Genomic DNA, 25,240 nt, shown 5'->3' with positions numbered 1-25,240 from the left:
AGGCCAGCTATCCAAAATTGTTTAATTAAGGTATGTTTTTAAATTTCGAGGACGAAATTTATTTAAAAGGGGGAGGAATTGTCACATCCCAAAAATTTTCACCTGGCTATAAAGGATTAAAAACTAGGATGAGGTTCAATATAGGAACTAGACGGGGAGATAAAACAAATTTTGATGTGAAACCCCAATAAGGTCCGGGCTAGCATTTTCATAATTATCGGTCTAGGAAGGGCAAAATGGAAAAATTTGAGAAAAATTCTAAAAAATTCCTGAAAAAAGGAAAATTATAAATTGAAAGTTTTGGAAACTTGGTTGAGGCCTGAAAGGTGAAATTTTGGTGAAAGCAAATTATTACGGAATTTCTCGTAAAAAGAGGTTTTTCATGAAATTATTAGGAAATTAAAGGAAAATAATTATTTTAAGTAGCTAAAGGCCTCAATAAATTTCAAAGAAAGATGGATAATTCATTTGAATATTTTTTTTGAATTTATAAAATTGATTTTAGGCCTTGGAAGCTCAGGAAGTAATTTTAGGGGATTTATTTTCTCTCAAATTTACCGATAGAGGCCTAATCAGAGAAATTCAAAATAAATACCTAGAAGTGGCAAAATTTTTTGAATATCTGCAAATCATGCTCTCATATTAAAAGGTAAATTATCATAGAGAGAAATCAATTTTTTGAGGTCTGGAAAAATTATGGAATGTTACTAGTAAATAATAACCGATAAAGTTTCAAATTAATTTGAGATAGTGATTTGGTATGTGGACCAGCCCAAATCAATTGTGGGACCCACATTGAGCCCAATAAGGGCCCAATTTCGTGCAGCTTCCAAGTCCCTCTATTTTATTAAAATAAATGGAAAATTAAGAGACAAATGTTGGAATAATCTAGATTAAGGCCACTTGGGATGATCTGATTATTTTGACACTTGATGACTGGCACATCCACCCCTTGAGGTGTCCTAGTTCAGCCAAATCAGGAGGGAGGAGGGCAAATGGATTTCAAGTGTTTTAGGCAAGGAATCAGCCAACTTACACTAAGGAAACATTAAGGTATGTCTAAGCATCACTATCACTAAGTTTTACATTAGCTAGATTAGGATTTTGGCTTGAAAAAATCATGGAAAAATGCTATAAATTTCGGTTCAGCCATGTGATGCTTAGGGAAGGATAGAAACCTTAATAATCAAGTGGAATAAGCAAGATTAAATAGTGTATGGATTGATTTTTGGAAGAAATCCACCTAGGGTTTTAGAGCTTCAATTCGGCCTGTCACTGTTCATTAAGGAGCTGATTGTTTTGGCTTGAGTTGATGCTTCCAATGGCTTCAAAACATGTTTTTGTGTAGGGATATGTTGTTGGAAGTTGTTTAAAATCATTGGAATAAAAAATGGAATTTTTGGAAATAAAAACCCCCTATTCAGCCAAGGTGAATTCATGGGGACGGAGTGTGAATTTCAAAAATTGATTGTATATTTGGATTTATCATGAAAAATTGTGTAAGAATGAGTAATGAGATTATTGATTCTAAAGGAGGAATCACTTTGTTAAAAATCAGAGTAAAAGGGGGGAAAATTATTAAGTTAAAGTTCAAAAATTATAATTAAGTTGTTTGGTAATTAATGTGACCTATGTTTATGCTTGGTTTAATAGGCATTATGAGGAGGAACCAAGGAGAAGCTTTGTCCCCTGAAGTAACCTAGTGGACAAGTGGTAAAAAAGGTGGCTTTGAATTATAATTTAATTGTTAATCTTACTCGTTTAATGTGATTTGTTATTTATTTGGATGGAGGAACTTGTGTTGTGGCATGGATTGGATGAATAACCTTGGTTTATGCTTTGATCAAATGCATTGAATTATACCATTGTGCCAGTGTTGATGTTTCTCTTTTAGTATGACATTAAGCATGATTTTATGTGGCTTGCTTGTGTCTTGAGATGTGATAACATGTCACATGATAACTTGCTTGATTAGCATGATAATTATAATTCAAATGCTATTGAGATTTCCATGAAATCTCATTCCCCTATGTTAAATTATGTCTCAATTAGGGAATGATTCATCCGATGGCAAGGGCAAAGAAATGGTTTTGGGATGAAGGAGCAATAGGGAATTCATGACATTTTGGAAAGTTATGTAATGTTTTAATGTGTTTGATGTTAATTTTTAATGTTAATATGATGTAAATTATGTTTATATGACATGCCCTAGTGTTGGAAATTTGAATAGTATAATGTCAAAAGAATGTGGATGGAGGAAAAAGGGACAAGAATTTAAGAAAATGAAGTCAAGGGATAAGAAATGCCCTAAAAGAGGCTAAACGTGTGACACATAAAATAATGAGCAATTATTGGAATTTGGGCATGATATTTTACAAAATTATAGATCTCATTTTTATCTTTAAATCAAGTGGTAAACCATCAAAATCGGAGTTTTGTGCTAATAGTTATGCCCTTCCAAAATTGGACAAAAATACTGAAAATTAGAAAATTGACCAAATAAACAGTACAGTTTGTTGAATTTTTTGGTGCTTCTATGGATGGAATTAAGTCCAATGAATATTTTTATTCTATAGATATCTTAGCAAGCTTCATGTGAAAATTATAACTAACTCGTTTTGATTTTTTTAGAATTAGTTATGAATTTTCAAAGTTGTTCCAAATTCGGATGAAAAATGTATGGACAGAATTAAAGGTGAAATTTTGAAACTGAAAATTTTCATCCGGAAACATTGCAAAACACATTCTAATGGTTTCAATGGACGTATAATGGGATCTTGAAGGGGTGTGACATAATTGCTATAGTTTGCAAATAATATTACACATACTAAATTTTATGTCAAAAATTAATTGCATGAAGCATGATAAATAGATCTTTATGACTTGTGAAGAGTTTTTTTTTTTATGTTTTAGGCGTGCAAATGTCATAAAGTTACATTTTATAATTTTTATTTTGTATTTTACATCTATTTCACGTAATTTAGGGTTCATTCTTATGATAATTCTTTTTCCTTGCCAATCTTTTTTCTCATATTTCTCTTAGAATCTCCGTCACATCCCAAAAAAATTTTACCTGGTTACAAGGGATTAAAAATTGGGATAGGGACCAATATAGAAACTAGATAAGGAGATGAAACAATTTTTGAGGTGAAACCCCCATAAGGCTTGTGCTAGCATTTTCATAATTATCAGTTTAGGAAGAGCAAAACGGGAAAATTTGAGAAAAATTCTAGAAAATTCCTTATAAATTAGAGATTTAGAAACTCAGTTGAGGCTCGAAAGGTGAAATTATGGTGAAGAAATTTTTTTACGGAATTTCCCATAAATGGAGGTTTTTCGAGAAATTAGTAGGAAATTAAAGGAAAATGATTATTTTAATTAGGTAGAGGCCTCAATAAATTTGGAAACAATGTGGATAAATCATCTAAATATTTATTTGAATTTATAAAATTATTTTTAGGTCTTGGAAGCTTAGGAATTTATTTTCGGAATTTATTTTCTCACAGTAACACTAATAGAGGCCTAATTGGAGAAAATTCAAAATAAATACCTCGAGGTGGAAAAAAATTCTGAAAATTTCCAGATCAAATTTTCATATCAAAAGCTAAATTATCATCAAGAGAAATGAATTTTTAGAGGCCTAGAAAAATTACAAAATATCACTTGTGAACAATAACCGATAAAATTTTAAATTGGTTTGGGATTTTGATTTGGATTGTGGGCCATCTTTTTGGGCCAGCCTAGACTATTTATAGGGCCCACATTAGGTCTAATGCAAGCCCAAATTCATGCAGCTTCTGGGCAGCTCCACATTTAATTAAATAAAATACAAAATTAAGGGATAAATATTGGAAACTCTAGAGTTTGGACACATGGTTAGATCTGAAGCTATGAGACACTTGATGGCTGCCAAGTCAGTTCATTTTTTGCCATTTTATGCATCCAAAATTCAGAGAAAAATGGCAATTTATTTGCCTATAAATACCCCTCCCTAAAATACAGAAAAAGTTGGAAAATTGGAAAAAAAAAAAAAAAAGGGGAGGTGCTGCCGTATAATTCCAAACCAAGAGAGACTGAAAACTTAGAGGTTTTTGAGCAAGAAATCATCAAGTTTTACTAGGAAGACATCAAGGTATGTTTAAGCATCCCTATCCCTAAGTTTCAAGCTTGGTTAGTAAGGGTTTTGGCTTAAATATTTCAAGTTTTGGTGCTGCCAAAATTTTGCTGGATCATGTGATGTTTAGGGAAGGACAGAAACCTTAAAAATCAAGTGGAATAAGCATGATTAAGTGGTGTATGGATTAATTTTTGGAAGAAAATACACCTAGGGTTCTATATGTTTAATTCAGCCAAGGGTGGCTCATGTTGGAGGAATTTGTTTTGCATTGATTTGATGATTCCAAGGGGTTTAAAATATATTTTTGTGTAGGGATACACTATGGGGAAGTGTTTAAAATCATTAGAATCAAAAATGAAATTTTTAGGAGTATATACCCTGTTTGGCCAACTCAACTTGAAGGGGAAGAAGTTTGATTTCTAAACCTCTGATTTCATATTTAGATTTCTCATGATTGTGTAGGAATGAGTCACGAGGTTATTGATTCTAAAGGAGGAATCATTTTGTTAAAAATAAAGAAAAAGGTGGGAAAATGTTTGGTCAAAGTTAAAGTTTTGTGTTGTGTTGTTTAATGGTTAATGTAGCCTATATTTATGCTTGTTTAATAGGCTTTGGGAGGAAGAGTCAAGAAGGATCATTATCCCTTGAGGTGACCAAATTGGACAAGTAGTAAAAGGTAGCTTTGAATTACAATTTCATTGTTTATCTTTCTTGTTTAATATGATTTGTTATTGCTTGGATTGAGGAACTTGTGTTTTGATTTTGGTTGGTTGGATAACCTTGGTTTATGCTTTAGCCAAATGTATTGAGTTGTGTTAATATGGAAGTGTTAATGTTCCTCTCCCAGCATATTTTTGGATATGATTTTATGCGGCTTTAGGATATCTTGAAGTTCATAACATGTCACATTGTAACTTGCTCGATTTACATGATAATTATAGTTCAATTGCTACTAAAATTTCCTTAAAATCTCATTCCCCCAATGTCAATTTATTTATCATTTAGGAAGTGACTCATCCATAGATCAAGGCAAGGAATTTGTGCCAGGATGAAAGAGCATTGTAAATGTTATGTTGTTTTGGGATGTTATGTAATGTCCCCATGACTTTATGTTAAATTATAATGAGTTGTGGATGAGAATATGATATAAAGTATATTTTTATGCCATGCGTTCATGTGTAATTCTATATGGAAGAATGCTTAAGGGGTATGTGAGAAAGGAAAAGGAAACAAAATTCAAGGAAATTAAACATAGGAGATAAAAAGGCTCAAATTAGGGGCAAAATTGTGACACGTAAAATAATAAGCAAATGATGGAATCTGGAGCTAAGATTTTGTAGGCAAATAGATCTCATTTTTAGCTTTAAAAAAAGTGATAAATTATTAAAATTAGAGTTTTGTGATAAGAGTTATGCTCTTCCAAAGTTGGGCTAAAATACTAAAAATTTGAAAATTAATCACATAAACAATGCATTTTGTCGAATTTTTTGGTGCTATTCTAGATGGAATTATAGTCCAATGAATATTTTTCCTCTATAGAAATCTTAGCAAGCTTCAGGTAAAAATTGTAATCACCCCATTTTGATTTTTCTAGAATTAGTTATGAATTTTCAAAGTTGGCTCAAATTTGGATGAACAATGTACCAATAAAATAAATTGAAATTCAAAATTCTCACTCAGAAACGTTTGAAAATACATTATAATGGGATATTAAAGGAGGTGTGACACTTTTTGGTATCAAAGTAGAGGTTCTAGAACTATTGAAGTTGCACTGTTATGACTGTTTTATGTTGTAAAGTGTATTAAATGTTATGTTGATTGTAAATTATTATTGTGAGTTGTGATTGATGGTTAATGATGATTATGAATTGTGATTGGTTGTGGATTATGGTTGCTTGATTAAATGATTTTAGTTGGGGTTATACCTTATGGTGGATTAGTATATTATAGATTGAGTTGAGTATAGGAAAATTTATGGCCTGCTGTAGCAGTGACTCTGGGGAAATGGTAAATCAAAGAATGCTAGGGGAGCCGTACCCACAGTGGTACCCCCCATGTTTCTGACCCCGACAACCCGACTCCACCACTATAAGACTATAGCCACACCCTGATGAGGTTAGCCCCAGTGCCATCAGGGCAGTACCTATCTAAATTGTGAAGCCAGAGCAGATTAAGGCTAAGGATCTGCTAATTAAAAAGAGACCCCTAGTAGTTAAAGAGTTTAAAGATCATAACAGCCTTTTCAGGGAATTCATTAAGTTGGGTAGACATATAGATCACACCCAGAATTAGTGTGCTATGATCTACCTAGACTACTTCTATTACTTGCTACATAATGAAGTAGTCGAGGAAGGTCAGTATGTGGATGACGCTTTATTGTACCGAGTGTTATTAGAGACACTACCTACTACCCTATTTTAGCAAACATAGATCCGGCAACTCTTCAAATCCTCTATACTTCATAACTTTGATCCGTTATTGGATGATTTAGAGCTCTTTGTAGATACTTTGTTTCCCTCTTCCTTTTCTGGGCTGTAAATTTAGGATGATTGTAAAATGTTATAACTATAGTGGGTTGTGGCTTTATGTTTGTTGATTGTGCCTGTTGTGTATAAACTGAAAAGTAATATAAAGTGTCTTTTATATAAAATGATGATTTTGTTCCTCTTGTAGTTAAGACAAAAACAATAATATGGTAAGAGGAAGACGAGGATCAAGAGGAAGGGAGCCAGTATAAGGGGACCCCCTATTGACCCGATTGAAAGGATAATGGAAAGATTAGAGGAACAGTAGAGAACTATGGCTGAGATACAAGCCACACAAGTTAGGTAAGAATAAGAAAGGGACGCTGCTATAGCTACAGCAGTAGCAGTAGCACTGGCATAGTTACAACAGCCTAGGCAAGGAATGGCCGGGACAACCCAGCCCTTACCACCACCACAGCAACCACAGGAAACCTCTCCTGTGAGACCTCAACCTGCTATAAAGCTTGACACTTTGCAATAGTGGATTGTTAAGTTCAACAAACACAGCCCTCCTGTATTCGAGGGGACCTTTAATGTGCAATAGGTCGAAGATTGGATAACTTGGCTTGAAAAGATTTTCAATATCCTGGAGTGTCTATTTGAGAGGAAGGCTCAGATGGTGATTTACAAGTTAGAAAGGGAAGCAGATAGATTATGGAAGAACATCGAGCTAGTCCTCCAGGCCAACAAAACCCCAGTCACGTGGAAAGTATTTAAGGACTAGTTTTTCTTAAAATATTTTCCTTGATCTGTGAGGGATGAGAAAGAAGCAGAGTTCCTCACTATAAAGCAAGCCACGAATGAACCCTTTGATAAGTACCTAGCGAGGTGCATTAAATTATCCAGGTACTCTACTTATCTCCAACATATGAATGATGAGCACTGGTTTACGGAAAAGATGATCAGGGGGTTAAAGCCAGAATTGAGAGAGAAGGTGACCTTGAGACAACTAGAAGTTTTCAATAAGGCAGTGGAAGTCTGTCATATCACCGAGAATAGCTAAAATCATGCTGAGCTGGCTAGAGTAACCCTATGAGCCGAGAAGCCAGGGGCGAGAACAGGACAGGAAGGTTCCTCCTTTGGTAGCAGCTAAAAAAGGAGGAGATTTAATTGGAGTAAGAAGTCGAGGCGAGAAGCCTGACGAGGAGGAATGGAGAATGCCTACCGGGGAGCAGAAAATATTCACCAAGGAAAGGAATACAGCACTATGGCCGTAATCACGGAGGTAGGCCGTGCACAATGGGTCAAAACGTGTGCTTCGAATGTAGATGACCCAAACACTTTGCTAGGGAGTACTCGTAAGGTGCCGACAGCACAACGAGACCTTAGGCTTAAGGCAAGGCATTTGCCCTCAATCGTGAAGAGGCTCATAAGTCACCTGAGATGATCCAAGGTATAGTTACTGTGAATGGCTATCTTGTGGATGCTTTGTTTGAATCGGGTACCAGCCACTCGTTTATGTCATATGATTGCGCTAGGTGCTTAGGTCTTGCTGTCGACACATTGTTGTATGATTTGTGTGTTTCCACTCCTACCAGAACAAAAATTTTAACTTTGGCTATTTGTTTAAATTGTGTTGTCCGAAATGCCTATTGTTGCACTATGTTAGACCTAATATGCATGTCTTTCTATGATATTGATATTGTCCCTGGTTTGAACTGGTTATCCTTCCAAAATGTCCTCCTTGACTATAAAAACAAAACACTGATGCTTCCTCTACTCAAGAGTTAACCCCTACAGCGGAAGTCAAATTGAACGTGATTTTGACGGCTCAAGCGGATAGGTGGTTGAGACAGGGTTGCTAGGGTTATATGGTGTTCTTCTCGGTGAAGGCAAAGAAGAAAAAATTTCAGACATCCCGATGGTCTGACAAACCCCTGAGGTATTTTTGACAGAAATTAGTGAATTACCCCCTAAAAGGGAAGTAGAATTTGCTATTTACCTAGTGCCCGGGATGAACCCGATTTCAAAGGCTCCATATTGGATGGCTCCGAATGAGATGGTAGAACTGAAGAAACAACTAGAGGAGCTCTTGGAGAAAGGGTTCATACATCCCAATATATCCACGTGGGGTGTACCAGTATTGTTTGTGAAAAAGAAAGATGGTAGCTTAAGGCTATGTATAGACTATCACGAGTTGAATAGAGTGACTATCAAGAACAAGTACCCATTACTATGGATCAACAATTTGCTAGATCAATTGGTAGGAGCCACTATATTCTCAAAGATTGATTTGAGGTCAGGATACTATCAGCTAAGAATTAAGGCAAAAGACATCCTAAAGACTGCCTTCCGAACAAGGTATGGGCATTATGAATTTCTGGTGATGTCGTTTGAATTGACGAACACACCTGCCATGTTCATGGATTAGATGAACAAGATCTTCTGGCCATACCAGGATCAATTCATAGTGGTATTCATTAACAACGTCCTGGTGTATTCTAAATCACCAAAAGAACATGAACGGCATCTGCGGATTATATTGGGCACATTGCGAGAAAAGCAACTGTATGCTAAATTGAGCAAATGTGGGTTCTAGCTAAATGAGGTAAAGTTTTGGGTCATGTGATTAGTGAGAAAGAGTGGCAGTTGACCTAAGCAAGGTAAAGGCTGTATTGAATTGGGAACAGCCTAAGACAGTAACTAAAGTGAGAAGCTTTCTGGGACTGGCAGGATACTATAGGAGGTTTATACAGGATTTCTCCCAAATTATCCTATCACTGACCAAGCTTACTCGGAAGAATCAACAGTTCAATTGGGATGCCAAGTGTGAAGCGACCTTCCAGGAGTTGAAGTAGAAATTGACCTTGACTCCCGTACTGATAATCCTCGATGCTATGTTACCATATGTGGTGTATACAAATGCAAGTAAGTAAGGATTGGGATGTGTGTTGATGTAGCAAGGTCGAGTAGCTACTTATGCCTCACAACAGCTAGAGACTCATGAGGAGAGTTATCCTACACCCGATCTTGAGCTGGCAGCGATTGTTTACGCCTTAAAGATCTCGAGGCACTATATGTACGGGGCAACCATTGAATTGTATTATGCCCATAAGACCCTCAAGTACCTGCAGGACCAGAAGGAGCTTAACATGAGATAGAAGAGATGGATGGAATTGCTTAAGTATTACGATTATGAAATTAAGTACCATCTAGGAAAAGCCAATGTGGTAGCAAATGTGCTAAGCTGGAAGATGGTGCACGTGGCGTCGTTGATGATAAAGGAATAAGAGTTAATTGAAAATATTCGAGATTAGGATCTCACCGGCCAGATATGGCAAATAGTGGCCAGATTAGCATTGCAAAAGTGGAAGCACAAATTATTGAACAAATCAAGAAAGCCCAACAGAGAGATCAACTGGCTGACATTTTTAAAGCCAAAATGCTGAGAAATGAGACGAGGGATTTTGAGATAACTCAGGAAGGGATCCTGAAATATAAGGGAAGAACTTACATTCCCCTAAACTTAGAAGTTAAGGGGCAAATCCTGGAAGAGGCGCACAAGAGTCGATACACCATATACCCATGCATGAACAAAATGTATCAAGATATTAAAAAATCCTTCTAGTAGCCTAGTATAAAGAAAGATGTGACGGACTACATGTCAAAAATTAGAAGTCGAACATTAGAAAACCTCAAGAGCCATACAACCTTTGAGTATCCCAGAATGGAAATGGGATAGCACTTCCATGGATTTTATAATGGGACTACCTCATATATTGTTAGGTTACAATGCAATATGGGTGACTGTGGATCGCCTGATGAAGACGACTCATTTCTTAGCGATTAAGAAAGAGTATCAGCTAGAGAAACTGTCACGGATATATATATTTGGGAAATTGTGAGGTTGCATGGAGTACCCAAAATGATTGTATCCGACAGGGACAGATAATTTCTCTCTAGATTTTAGAAAGCACTACAGGAAGCCATGGGCACTAAGCTTAGTTTTAGTACAACTTATCATCCTCAAACAGACGGGCAGACAGAATGCACCATTCAAATATTAGAGGATATACTAAGAGCTTATGCCCTCACTTTCAAGGGGAACTGGGATGAGTACTTGCCACTGGCAGGGTTTACCTATAACAACAGCTACCATTCTAGTATCCAGATGGCTCCTTATGAAGTACTATACAGGAGGAAGTGTAGATCCCTATTGTGCTAGATAGAATTGGGAGAAAGAAAGGTACTTGATCCCGATTTAGTAGGGCAAACCTCACAACAAATAAAAATAATTCGGGAGAAGCTGCTTACAGTGCAAAGTAGACAGAAAAGTTACACTGATGTACAAAAAAAGCCTATGGAGTTTGAAGTTGGAGATCATGTATTTCTAAAAGTGTCTCTAACTACTAGCATAGGACAATCAAGGCCCATAAATTAATGCTGAAATTTATTAGACCCTTCCAAATTTTGTCGAGAGTTGGCCCGGTGGCTTACAGATTGGCCCTACCCCCATACTTGAGCAAAATCCATGATGTCTTCTATGTCTCTTAGTTGAAAAAGTACCAGCCGGATCCCTCTCATGTCCTGAAATACGAAGACATAGAACTGCGAGATAACCTCAGCTTTGAGGTAAAGCTGGTAAGAGTGATAGATTGGCAAATCAAACAGCTGCGGAATAAAACTACTCTCATGTTCAAAGTCATTTGGAGGGATCTAACTCAGGAAGAGGCTAAGTGGGAGAAGGAGGATGACATGAAGGCCAGATACCCGAAATTGTTTGACTAAGGTATGTTTCTAAATTTCGAGGATGAAATTTATTTAAAGGAGGGAGGAATTGTCACATCCCAAAATATTTTACCTGGCTACAAGGGATTAAAAATTGGGATAGGGGCCAATGTGGAAACTAGACAGGGAGACAAACAACTTTTGAGGTGAAACCCCGATAAGATCTGTGCTGGCATTTTCATAATTATTAATCTAGGAAGGGCAAAACAATAACATTTGAGAAAAATTCTAGAAACTTCCTGAAAAATGGGAAATTGTAAATTAGAAGTTTTGGAAACTTGGTTGAGGCCCAAAATGTGAAATTATGGTGAAGATAAATTGTTACGGAATTTCCCATAAACGGAGGTTTTTTTTGGGAAATTAGTGAGAAATCATAGGAAAATAATTATTTTAATTAGATAGAGACTTCAATAAATTTGAAAAAAAGATGGATAAATCATCTAAATATTTATTTGAATTTATAAAAAAAAATTTAGGCCTTGAAAGCTCAGGAATTAATTTTAGGAAATTTATTTTCCCGCAATGACACCAATAGAGGCCTAATCGGAGAAAATTCAAAATAAATACCTAGAGGTGGTAAAAAATTCTGAAAATTTTCATATTAGGTTCTTATATTAAAAGGTAAATTATCACAGAGAAAAATGAATTTGTGGAGGCCTTAAAAAATTATGGAATGTTACTAGTGAATAGTAACTGATAAAGTTTCAAATTGGTTTGGGATTTTGATTTGGATTGTGGGCCATCTTTTTTGGGCTAGCCTAGATCATTTGTGGGGCCCACATTAGGCCCAATCCAAGCCTAAATTCGTGTAGCTTCTGGACAGCTCCATATTTAGTTAAATAAAATGCAAAATTAAGGGATAAATGTTGGAAAACTCTAGAGTTTGGACACATGGTTAGATCTGAAGCTATGAGGCACTTGATGGCTGTCAACTCACTTCATTTTCTGCCATTTTATGCATCCAAAATTCAGAGAAAAATGGCAATTTATTTGCCTATAAATACCCCTCCCTAAAATACAAAAAAATCTTGGAAAATTGGAAAAAGAAGGGGAGGTGCTGTCACTACAATTCCAGGCCAAGGGAGACTGAAACTTAGAGGGTTTTGAGTAAGAAATCATCCAATTTTTACTAGGAAAACATCAAGGTATGTTTAAGCATCCCTATCCTAAAGTTTCAAGCTTGGTTAGTAAGGGTTTTGACTTGAATATTCCAACTGTGGTGTTGCCAAATTTTTTTTGGATCATGTGATATTTAGGGAAGGATAAAAACCTTAAAAATCAAGTAGAATAAGTATGATTAAGTAGTGTATGGATTGATTTTTGAAAGAAAATACACCTAGGGTTATATATGTTCAACTCAGCCAAGGGTAGTTCATGCTGGAGGAATTTATTTTGCATTGATTTGATTATTCCAATGGGTTTAAAATGTGTTTTTGTGTAGGGATATACTATTGGAAAGTGTTTTAAATCATTAGAATCAAAAATAAAATTTTTGGAAGTATATACCCCCTATTTGGCCAACTCAACTTGAAGGGGAAGAAGTTTGATTTCAAAAAATCTAATTTCATATTTGGATTCCTCATGAAAAATTGTGTAGGAATGAGTCATGAGGTTATTGATTCTAAAAGAGGAATCATTTTGTTAAAAATCAAAGAAAAAGGAGGAAAATGTTTGGTTAAAGTTAAAGTTTTGTGTTGTGTTGTTTAATAGTTAATGTGGCCTATACTTATGCTTGATTTAATAGGCTTTGGGAGGAAGAGTCAAGAAGGATCATAGTCCCTTGAGGTGATCAAATTGGACAAGTAGTAAAAGGTAACTTTGAATTATAATTTGATTGTTTATCTTGCTTGTTTAATGTGATTTGTTGTTACTTGGATTGAGGAACTTGTGTTGTGATTTTGGTTGGTTGAATAATCTTGGTTTATATTTTGGCCAAATGTATTGAATTGTGTTAATATGGAAATGCTAATGTTCCTCTCCTAGCATATTGTTGGATATGATTTTATGTGGCTTGAGGATGTCTTGAAGTTCATAATATGTCACATTGTAGTTTGCTTGATTTATATGATAATTATAGTTCAATTGCTACTGAGATCTCCTTGAAATCCCATTCCCCCTATGTCAATTTATTTATCATTTAGAATGTGGCTCATCCATGGATCAAGGCAAGGAATTGGTGCTAAGATGAAAGAGTATTGTAAATGTTATGTTGTTTTGGGATGTTATGTAATGTCCCAATAAACTTTATGTTAAATTGTAATGAGCTATGGATGAGAATATGATGTAAAGTACATTTTTATGCCATGCCCTCATGTGTAATTCTATGTGGAAGAATGCTTAAAGGGCGCCGGGACAAAAGAAAAAGGAAACAAAATTCAAGAAAATTAAACATAGGGGATAAAAAGACTCAAATTGGGGGTAAAATTGTAACACATAAAATCATTAAAAAAATTGATGGAATCTGGACTTGAGATTTTACAGGAAAATAGATCTCATTTTTACCTTTAAAACAAGTGGTAAACCATTAAAATTGGAATTTTGTGCTAAGAGTTATGCCCTTCTAAAGTTGGGCTACAATACTAAAAATTAGAAAATTAATCATATGAACAGTATATTTTGTTAAATTTTTTGGTGCTGTTTTGGATGGAATTGAGTCCAATGAATATTTTTTCTCTATAGAGCTCTTAGCAAGCTTCGTGTAAAAATTGGAACTATCCCGTTTTGATTTTTCTAGAATTAGTTATGAATTTCTAAAGTTGGTCCAAATTTGAATAAACAGTACACAAACAAAATAAATTGAAATTGAAAATTCTCACTCGGAAACATTGGGAAATGTGTTATAATGGGATATTAAAGGAGGCATGACAATCTCATTCTTTTCATTTTTTTTTTCTATTTCTTTCTGCATCCATATCTTAGCATTTTTCACTTTCATCTTTCAAGGATCCAAGCACCTCCCGTAGCAAAAATTCAAACAAAGTATGAGAGACTAGTAGTCCATTCTACTATGTCCGTTGAAAAAAAAAAAAAAAGTCCTTTCTACTGAGCCCAATACCTAATCCTCATTGGTAATGTACATTAGCTTTTCACCAATATAAATTTTGCTTTACCTTTTTCCCAATGACCATCATATTTCTATGACACACACGCTTGCATCCTCTGTGTCATGAAGTGTCAGAAATAAATTATAATTACTATAATTTATAAATACATAATATGCTAAATTCTTATATTAATATATTAACTACATGAAGCTTGATAAGTAGATGTTTATGGCTCATGAAGAGTTCGATTTTATATGTATTTCATGTTTTACTAGCATCAAAATGTTATAATAAAATGTCAAGTTTTATATTTTATATTCAATTTACGCAATTTCGGACTCCAAGCTTTCCTATATAAATCACCACCTGGTAAGCACACAGACTTAATTCATATATAGAAAACACAATATGGGTATCAAACTCAAAGCTTTAGTGCACTGGCTGGTATTAGCTGCAATTATAGCGGTGGCCATGTTTTGTGGTGGAGCCAATGGTATTGTAGCGTGCAACATGAACGTACCAAATTCCAAATTGCGTCGTGCTGCCGTCATCGGGAAGAATCCGCCGCCACCAACCAAGGAATGTTGTGCATTGCTTCAGCATGCGACTCGGTCATGCCCCTGCAGATCGCGGTATGTGGCGCCTTCGTTTGGGAGAACAATCGATCCTAAGAATGCCTTTGCCCTGTCCGCTAAGTATGGTTTACCTCCTTGCACGTAAAGGTACTCATTGAACTTCAATACACATGGAATGTGATTAATTAATTTGTCATAAGTTAAAGAATTGAGGTTGTAAGGATTAAGTTGTATCAATTAATTTTCCCTGTATTATCATTTTTCTTTCTGGAATATTGGTTTGCCCAGCTTAACAAATGAATATGAATCAAGTTGAACTAGTTTAGTTCCTTGCTGTAATAATGATACATATAGCACAGGACTTAATAATATTCCTTTGTATATTTGCAAATTAGCTATTAACTGAAAGGATATAATTAACCGATATTTTTATAAACATAGATAATATGTTTTATGATTACATCTTATATCATTGTGCAGGGAATTTGGATTGAAGCAGTTCATGAACCTCGTGCCCATTTATGAATGTCTTCTTATAATTAGCTTGCAATCGCATTGGAAATGCTTTTATGATGAAAGATTAATCTGTCTTTACACAAATAGGTTATCTTAAATCACTTCTCTCTCATATGTATTTGATGTATATTTCTTGTGTTTATTATGGACTACCTCGTTCTATAAGTGAGAGGGCATATAAATAAATTAATAAAATTATATTTTCTTTTATCCCAATTTCAAAGTTGAGCCCACAACTTCATCATGCCAAAATATTTTTATTATTTTGTAAAAAATCAGTATTGATTAATCTCTTAGGAAAAAAGAAAAGATTCAACCGAATTTGCGTAAAAAGGGGCATGTGAAAAACGTTAAAAAAGAATTCTTCCTGTTTTTCACAAAACGATAAAAACCATATTAATTAATTAGAAGTTTTAACGACCAAAACATAAAGAACAAACATAATTAGGAAATAGCCTACGAAAAGACATTATAGAAATAACTTTTACATAAGGCCAAAAATAAAAGTCATGCAATAAAGATAAAATTTCCTGCCAAATCATGATTGATATATGATGAGTTCCTGCAGGAAAATTAATAAATGCTTCCTAACAAATGATAGATAGAGAAGGTTTGAGTACCCATCATAGAAGATTAGAGTTATGCATCCATATAAGAAGCTCGAATGCAACTGGAGAGAAAAGGAAGACCCAGTGTAGAATGATTTTTTTCCATACAAAATTCAATCATTGGAGTTTCTCCGTAGCAAATGTATCCCTGGCAGAAGTGATAATGCTGCCACGATCTTTTAAATTTGTGAAGAAAAATGTCCCATCTAGCATTATTAAAAGAAATGGAAACTTATGTAGAAGATGAATTTGAGTAAAAGGTAAGCGTAAAATTGAACTTTAACCATAATTCTATGAATTAAAAACCTATTCCCCCTAGTTTGGTAGAATCATATTCACGCGACAGAGGGGGGGGGGGGAAGGAAAGAGGTTGTATTGGTTTTATTAGTAGTTATCTTTTTCATATTTTTATCTTTCACTGGTGGGATACCTTGGACAAAAGAAAGAGGAGAAGAGAATTGGTGTTGGATTTATGGGGTTTTATTTTTTTCCCCCCTGTTAATGACTAGTTATAATGCGGAAACACCAGCCGTTATACTTGGATCAGATCCTGTTTGAGCCCGATGTTGACATATTTGTATTTTTTTTTTTTTCCTTTTCAATAGTCTGTCTTGGATACCAAGAAAGTGGAGGGAGGTGGGACTGTTTCAAAAATGCGCAGAGCGAAGAAAGATGAGAGAGAATGCACCCCATATCTGAAAAAAAGTTCAATCCACATTCTTTAATGGATGCATAAAGTTAGAATTTTTTTTTAATTTAAGACAGATATTATGAGAGCTGACCACTCTTCTTTAATTTTGTTGAGATAATTGAAAATAATAGTTTTTCATTTTTTCCTTTAGAGTTTTAATTAGTGATCTAATGAATTGTGAGGGAAAGTTTACATTTCTTTAATTAATAAGGGTGAATATAAAATCTGACCTTTTTTTTTTTTTACATTTTTAACAGCATAACAATATGTTATTAAAATACACGAAAGTGTTGGAAAACATATCAGGAATAGACGGAATAATTCAACACATTCAATTTGTAATCAATAACTAGAGATTTCTTACCCGTGCGATGCACGAATTAAAATATTTATTAAATTTTAAATGATAATAAATTGTATTATCTAAGGCAACTCGAAATTATATTCACTTTTTATAGAAGTGTAATTTTTTTTATTCATTCAAATGAGATATGAATTAGAGATTTGAAAATTAAGAAGACTATATAAAAATTTAGAATTATTTATTTATTTCTCTATTTAAGCCCCCAATTGACGTACTATTTAATTATGATGTTTCCTATTTAATTCAATATATGCAAATCCCAATTAAAATGTCATTCAAACTCAAAATTAATTATTAATTCTTTCATTTGACTCTCAAATTGAAATCTCATTTAATAATGATACTCCTCATTTAATTCAATATACATAAATCACAATCAAAATATTATTCAAATCTCATCAATTAAATATATTTGGATATCTTAATGTTATACCTGACCCATTTTTGAAACAAACCAGGTATTATAAGTTTTCAAGAATATAATTGATGATTGATAATATCACATACTAAAATTAATGAGAATAACTCAACGCACCTCAATCATCATTAGTGCAAATCAAGATCATGAATGGGCTTTATTTTAATATGGGCATGCATGGACCATGAGCCTTCAGCCTATATTTGATATGAAGGACTTGGATTGGATGAAAGAGGAGGGAAGGAAAAATTTTAATATGCTTGATTTAAAAAAAAAAATTAAAGCAGGTTTAAAAGCTTAATTAATTTTTCTCACTCTTTTATGTTACATCTCTTTATCAAATTTTATAATTCCATTTTTCCAATTTTTTAAACTGAGTCCATTTAAATTTTTTAATCCTCTCCCCTTCTTTCTATTTTTCTCATACCAAATAGATCATTAGGGTCTATGGTCCCACTCTGAGAATTTTCTTATGTGATTTTTCTCATTATTTTATAATTTCATCCCTTATCTAATGTGTTTTTTGCTATTACACATTAACATCTTTGATTGTGTTGAGCTCTGATTCTTGAGAATATCATTTATATTTAGGTGTCTATTCTGATTATACCGTAGTGTATGAAATAAATATGTGTTGTTTAATTAAAAATAATCTTATTTGAGACACTATTAATTCTAAATGTAAATCTCTTTATACAATTTCAAACTTTGGCTTCTCACATTATGAAAGAACAGTCTTTTTTCCAAAATTTAACCCCCCTTAGTGACACGCGATAGTTTTTCACCAATACAATTGTTGCTATATTTCCCAATGACCAACACACTTATATTAATATATATATATATATATGTATAGATATATATATATATATATGCATCCTCTTAATGTTATGAAGTGTCAGAAATAAATTAAATTTGCTATTATTTATAAGTAATATAACATACACTAAATTTTATATTAATATATTAATTGCATGAAGCATGAATAGACCTTTTATGACTCGTGAAGAGTTATAGCTTTTAGCATACTTTTTATGTTTTACAAGCCCCCAAACGTTATGATGTTAAGTTTTCTATTTTCTATTTTATATTTTATATTCACTTCACGCAACTTAGGATTCCAAGCTTCCCTATATAAATCATCCCTAGTACGCACACAGACTCGACTGATTCATCAAATGACACAATATGGGTATCAAACTCAAAGCTTTAGTGCAATGGCTGGCATTAGCTGCAATAATGGCGGCGGCCATGTTCTGTGGTGCAGCCAAAGGTACGGTGGTGTGCAACATGGATATGACAAAGTCGGACGAATTGTGCCGTGCCGCTATCACCGGGCAGAACCCGCCACGGCCAACCAAGGGATGTTGTGCAGTGATTCGGCATGCGAACTTCCCGTGCCTCTGCGAATTAAAGTATATGTTGCCTTCATTTGGGATCGATCCTAAGAATGCCTTTGCTTTGCCCGCTAAGTGTGGTCTTCAATCACCTCATTGTCCAGGTGATGCTCCTTTTTTCTCACTCTCATTGAACTTCAATACATATTATGGATCATGATTTTCGAAAAGCATATATAAGCAATATTGCTTTAACTTGGCTCAAGAAAAATCCGGAAATTGTAAACTCAAATTGCTAGAAAAGTTGGGATGTAAGTCTATCCAAATGAAACATATGAAAATTATGCTTCATAAGTATTTTAATTTACATAAATTAAAATATACTCTTCCAGTTCTTAATATAGAATCTAATTGTTGAGTTGATTTTGGTTTTAAATATAAGATCTAATTCTCAATTTATCACTTTCTCCTAAATTACTCTTATTAATACTCTCTCAACCATAGTCAAGTAGGAGAGGGACTGAAGATGACAAGGAAGATGCTTTTGTATTTTAGAAAAAATATGTCATATTTCTTATGATTATCTAACTTACCTACATTCTTTAATCTGATCAAATTATTTAAATATATCTTATATTAATGACTGGAAGATTATTTCATAAGTATTTAAAAAATATCTTTCACAATTGAACCCTCAAACATATAAATAAGTGTGTATGTGTGTGCCTTTGCTATCAAAAATTAATATATTTCTTTCATTGGGCAATAATGTCAACTTCTTATGAAATAATCCTTTTAAAAAGTATACGTCTACTTCAATCGACCAACCTTGAGTTATCACTAGCTTTTAGCCAGGTTTCTATTGTTGGATTGCTATTTAACTTTTACACTTTTATTACCAAAACAATTGCTATTGAGTATAGTGAATCGATCCATTAGTAAATATATTATATTATTCTATATTATAATTTTTCTTGTTGGAGAATTGGTCCACTAACTTAATGGATGCATGAACTAAGTTGAACCAGTTTGGTTCGCCATAATATAGATATATAGCGCAGAACGTAATTATATTATTCCCTTGTATATTTCCAAATTAGCTTTTATTTGAAATAATACAATCATAAACGTTGATAAACATGTTTTTGTGACTACATCCTGTATCCCTGTGTAGGGAATTGAAGCAGTTCATGAAGCTCGTATCCGTTTACGAATGTCTTCTTGTAATTAGCTAGCTTGCAATCGCACTGGAAATGTTTTTATGAAAGAAGATTATGTAATCTGTTTTTACATAAGTAATTTACCTCTTAAATCACTTCTCTCTTATATGTATTTGACGTACATTTCTTTTGTTTATCATGGAACACCTCGCCCTCCAAGTGGGAGGGGCACGCACACACACACACACACACACACACACACACACACACACACACACACACACACACATATATATATATAGCTCTGCGGTTACATATATGTTGAAGGAATTGGGTTAAGGTTCGTCATCCTGAGTTATTTTTAGATATACAATCAGCACCTTAAAATATCTGATCATGCAATTTTGCCTCTAAAATATTGAAATGGAAGCAATTTCCACCCCAATCTAATAGAAACTAACCACCTTTAATTCTTTACTTCTTCAGAAAAAACATGTTGACTGGGACTATCATAATAATAATAGCCAGTTTGTTAGCAAATAAACCATTGTTGCTTTTGGAATGACTATATATAGGCGCCTCTTGCTTCCCGGGGTGGAGCTCGTATAGATGAACGGGAAGGTGCGTAATTAATCTGGTTTGGGATGGGAATGGCAGGAGATTATTTCTAAGATTATTTGTGGGCCTCTGGTTCAATGAGAGAAAAGAATAATGGCTGATCACGCGCAAGGTTCATCTGATGAAGACGACGAACAGTAAACTAATTAATACTCTTCTAATTCTAAATATACGACCCATTTTGTAGTGTAGATTACATTATAAAATGGGTCTTATATATAGAACCGAAGAAGTACTAGTATTAATGGTGGTTAAATTTCCGTTAACTTGTGGTAGGAGTTGCTTTGCTTTTAATATTCTAAGGACAAAAATAATTCAAAGTGTTAAGTGTTCTTTAACCCTAAAATTAGTAAAATATATTTTTTAATTCAAATCCAAAGTTTAGCCTTCAACTTCATCATGCCTAAATATCAATATTATTCTATAGGAAATAGATATTGACTAATCCCTTAGGAGAAAAGAATTAACCTAATTTGCATAAAAAGGGGCATGTGAAATATATATGTTGAAGAAAATAACTCTGGCTTGCTGAAATAAGAAGATGGGGCCAACTACCCAAAAAAAAAGTTTTAACACTCGTAGTTGAAGGTCAATTGTCAAAGCAAGACTTTCAACAACAACTCTTAAAGTTACCACTCAAAAAAGGCTTTCATGGTGACTTTGTAGAGCCGCCATTGAAAGCCAGTTTTAAGGGCGGCATAATGTCACTGCTGAAAGTCACTTTCAACAGCGATTTTGAGAATCACCACTTAAAGTCTCACAAAGTATAGTTTCAGTTATTAAAAAAATACACATACATTATACGATAATTTCAATTATTAATCTGATAAAATAATTTTTATATATTTATATTACTATTTATATTAAAACTTTTTATTTTTTTAACAATTATTATTATTCATATAAAATTAATTTCAAATGGAATAAATTTTAAATTTTAGACCTCAAACTGTTTTCATATAAATATACTTTCAACCTTTTTTTAAATTTGATTTTTATTTTTGGGTTAATATAATGTTTGGTTCTTCAAGTTTTTCCTCATTTTGATTCTAGTCCCTCAAGTTTTAAACTATAGGTTTTAGTCCCTCAATAGACAAAATGATATAGATTTTTGTTTAATTATAGGGACTAATATTTTAAATGAAAAGAAACTTAAGGGACCAAAACCTATGATTAAAAATTTGAGGGATTAAAATCAAAATGAGAACAAACTTAAGGAACCGAAAATTGTATTAAGCCTTTATTTTTTAAATAACAATAATTAAGTATGTAATTTATTTAGATACTTGTATTATATTATGTTATATATTTTCTTTTAATTTATAAGATTTTTCACAAAAGGAAATAAGATTTTGAAATATTGTAAATTTATAATTATAATTTTTGTCAATTATATTTTAGAGAGGAGTACTAATATACGATGTCTTCCTTTAATCTTCAAGTAGATTATAAGATCAAATTATCTTTGGACAGGATGGATTTCAATCCAATCCATATTTTTTAAATTACATTATTTAAACAAAAAATTAACTATTATAAAATCTAATTATATTATATAACAAAATCAAGTGATTTAAAGAGGTTATAACAAAACGTAGTTATTCTATATCTTTAGTTGTTAATCAATTATTTTGCTTGGGTTGTCATTTAAATTTCACTCGATTGGTTGGTTAAATTCAAAAAATTTTATAACAAATCACCGTCTATTCACGAAATCTGAAGAATACGGGAAAAACTAATTGACTATCGCACCGTTTAGATTGAAGATTTGGGTCTCCCAAATCATCTTACAGAATTTTAGCTTAATCAAACCACAAATCACCATCTACTCATCTTCTTTGATCAAGACTGCTCAAACTAGACTGTAGCATACGTGAACCGTTGTTCATGAAAATTCTAGGTGAGTTTGAGAACTCCAAAGGCTGATAATACTATCCAAAACAAAGGCCAATATTTCTGGAACCTTCACAAAGTGTTTCAGCCAGATCCGATAAAAAATCACCTTCTGATTGTTACTCTGATCAAAGGATATGGTACTGCATCTCAAGAGGAGCAATCACCTTCTCTTATTTGTTTAACTGTTTTTAAAGTACAAGAGGAATTGATTGATTTCAATGAAAATAAATAAGTGTTAAGTGTCTAAGTTATTGCGACACTAACCCTGTAAATTTATTTCATAATACTAATTAAATATTATATTTCATTTCATCATACTATATATATAGAGCAAAAGAAACAAATACTCTAATTTCATATCAATATATAGATATGATGCTACATGATTTTTGTTATGATACTAGCTTGAAATATAAATATAAATAATTATAAAAGACAGTGTACAACATTTTCTTATATGATTAAGCTTGGATGGGAACTTGTAAAACAGTGACTTTCTTTTGTCGCTGCTAAATGTTAGTTTCAATGGCGACCTTCTTTTGTCACCACAAAAAGTCTATTTCAAATTATTATTTTAAGTTTTCTTAAAAAAATAATATTTAGACTCATTTATTATGATTTGTTATGAAGAAATAAAATATTTTCACATCTTGTTGTAACGTCTGTCCTTTAACCCCCAGAGTACGTATTTGGAAGCAATAAAGTTCTGATGAATCGCGGTGCAAGCCCGTAGAATAAAATTTTCAATGAAAATTCTTAGGTTACTATTCACTTGAAATTCCAAATTTTAGGTTTAACTTTAAAAAATCATAATTAATTCTAGAAAAATTGTATCGAGATAGTTCAAATTTTTATTTGAAGCTCTTTTAATCCTGTACAAGAAAAAAATAATCATTGGCCTAAATCTTTGCCCAAGTCATACAGTTTAATATATAAACTTTACTGTTCATTTGGTCAATTTGCCAATTTGCAGAATTCTGGGCTAATTTTGATCAACCATATCTTCTAATATACACATCCAATTCAAGTGATCTACCACTTGTCTTGAATCTGTGGATGTTACTAATTACTCACCAAAGTTCATAAACAAGCTTGTTCATTTGCTTAGGATTTGCTCTGTCTCAGTTAACTGTTCACTTGGGGGTTCCTTATCCCTTAACTTGCAATAACAATTCATAATAAACTCCATACATAAATAATACCAATCTATCATTGCATAAAACATTCTTATACAGTAATACAATTCATGATACATGCCAATTGCATAATTTACCATTACAAAACAGAAGCATTGCTCAAGAGGCAAAAATCAATATGTTAACAACATCTCATAATTCAACTCCTTTTATGGTACCTCCATATTCCCTTTTCTCCTTGACAATTCCAGCACCTAAAATGTTGTCATTCAAATATGATAGGAGTGAGATTTGAGAGAATCACAGCAATAAACATTACCCATTGCATGCAAGACAAATGCAAGTGTATGACATGTTTGGTTTCACATACTTTCATACTCTAAAGATAGCATATTCACATGCTCAACATTGCATACATGCATGGCCATGAATTAAACAAAACATAGAGCAATATTTAAGCAATCATGCTCTCAAATCATCATCAAACATCATCAAGAGAAACATTTAAACAATCATGCTCTCAAATCATCATCAAACATCATCAACACACAAGCATCCAGGTCAAGCATTCAAGAGGGTAAGTTCACTATCTTGTAATGTTTAAGTTTCCTCTTGTCTTCTTTGGCTCCCTTTTGCTACCAACCTTAAGGTAACTTGTTCAACCTTTGCTATTCCTCTTCCTTAATGCCTCATGGCCCTAAATGCATCAACACATTATTGCCATTTATTCATAAGACCCATGATAGCCAACAATATCAATATTTTGTTTTCTTTAAACCATATTAACTTCTAACTTTTGAGCTTGATTTCTAACCTTTCTAAAATTAATTTCACATGTTGTTCTCATATAATTTTGCATGTAGAATCTATTTCCAAGCTCAAAATAAACAAAATCTAGCTCCTTCCCCATGAACAAGCCTTGGCTAAAACTATAGAGTGTTAGGGAAACAATTTCATTTTCAATTCTAATGCTTCCAAACTTGCTTTCTCATATTTACCCCACACAATTTTTCAATCTAAACACATTGGAAGCATCAAAATCATCAAAATCTAATCCTATCTTCAACCCTAAGTTTGGCCGAAATTCATCCAAAGTCAAGGGGAAGTTGGATTTCTTGCAAACTTATCACAAAACCACTTGATTCAAGCTTGTTTCTACCTCTTGATCATTAAGCTAATATAAATCCATTCTTTTCCTGACTAGAACAGATTTGAACAGCAAGATCAAGAAGGTTTTTTATCCTCTTAAACTCAACAAAATCCATACCCAAGCTCAACAACAATCAAGGTAGTAAAAACTAGATTAAAAACCATAAACATACCTTGATTTAGAGTTTAAACTTGCATGGAGTCACTTGGTCTTTCTCTTCTCCTTCCTCTTTCACTCTCTAAAATTCATTTTGCAAGAGTTTCCCCATGGTTTCCATGAGCTTGGATGAAAATGAGGGAAGGGGAGGGGTATTTATAGACTTCATGAACAAATCCTAGCTATTGATCTTGAAATTAC

The 25,240-nt window shown here is 33.3% G+C and overlaps 1 protein-coding gene across 1 annotated transcript; it reads left to right on the top strand.

Moving 5' to 3' along the window:
* Window positions 1-18,774: 18,774 nt before the first annotated feature.
* LOC114717496 (putative lipid-transfer protein DIR1) lies at window positions 18,775-19,143 on the top strand. The gene has a single exon (XM_028902636.1). The coding sequence runs from the start codon at window positions 18,775-18,777 to the stop codon at window positions 19,141-19,143; it is 369 nt and encodes a 122-aa protein (XP_028758469.1).
* The last annotated feature ends 6,097 nt before the right edge of the window (window positions 19,144-25,240 follow it).

Source organism: Neltuma alba, unplaced genomic scaffold (assembly GCF_004799145.2).
Source record: "Neltuma alba isolate B1F8T4 unplaced genomic scaffold, ASM479914v2 tig00011740_pilon, whole genome shotgun sequence".
Taxonomy (NCBI): domain Eukaryota; kingdom Viridiplantae; phylum Streptophyta; class Magnoliopsida; order Fabales; family Fabaceae; genus Neltuma; species Neltuma alba.
This window is presented reverse-complemented; position numbering and strand designations above follow the sequence as displayed.

Excerpts from the sequence above, each read along its gene's own strand:
- LOC114717496 (XM_028902636.1), top strand. The coding sequence starts at position 18,775 with ATGGGTATCAAACTCAAAGCTTTAGTGCAATGGCTGGCATTAGCTGCA.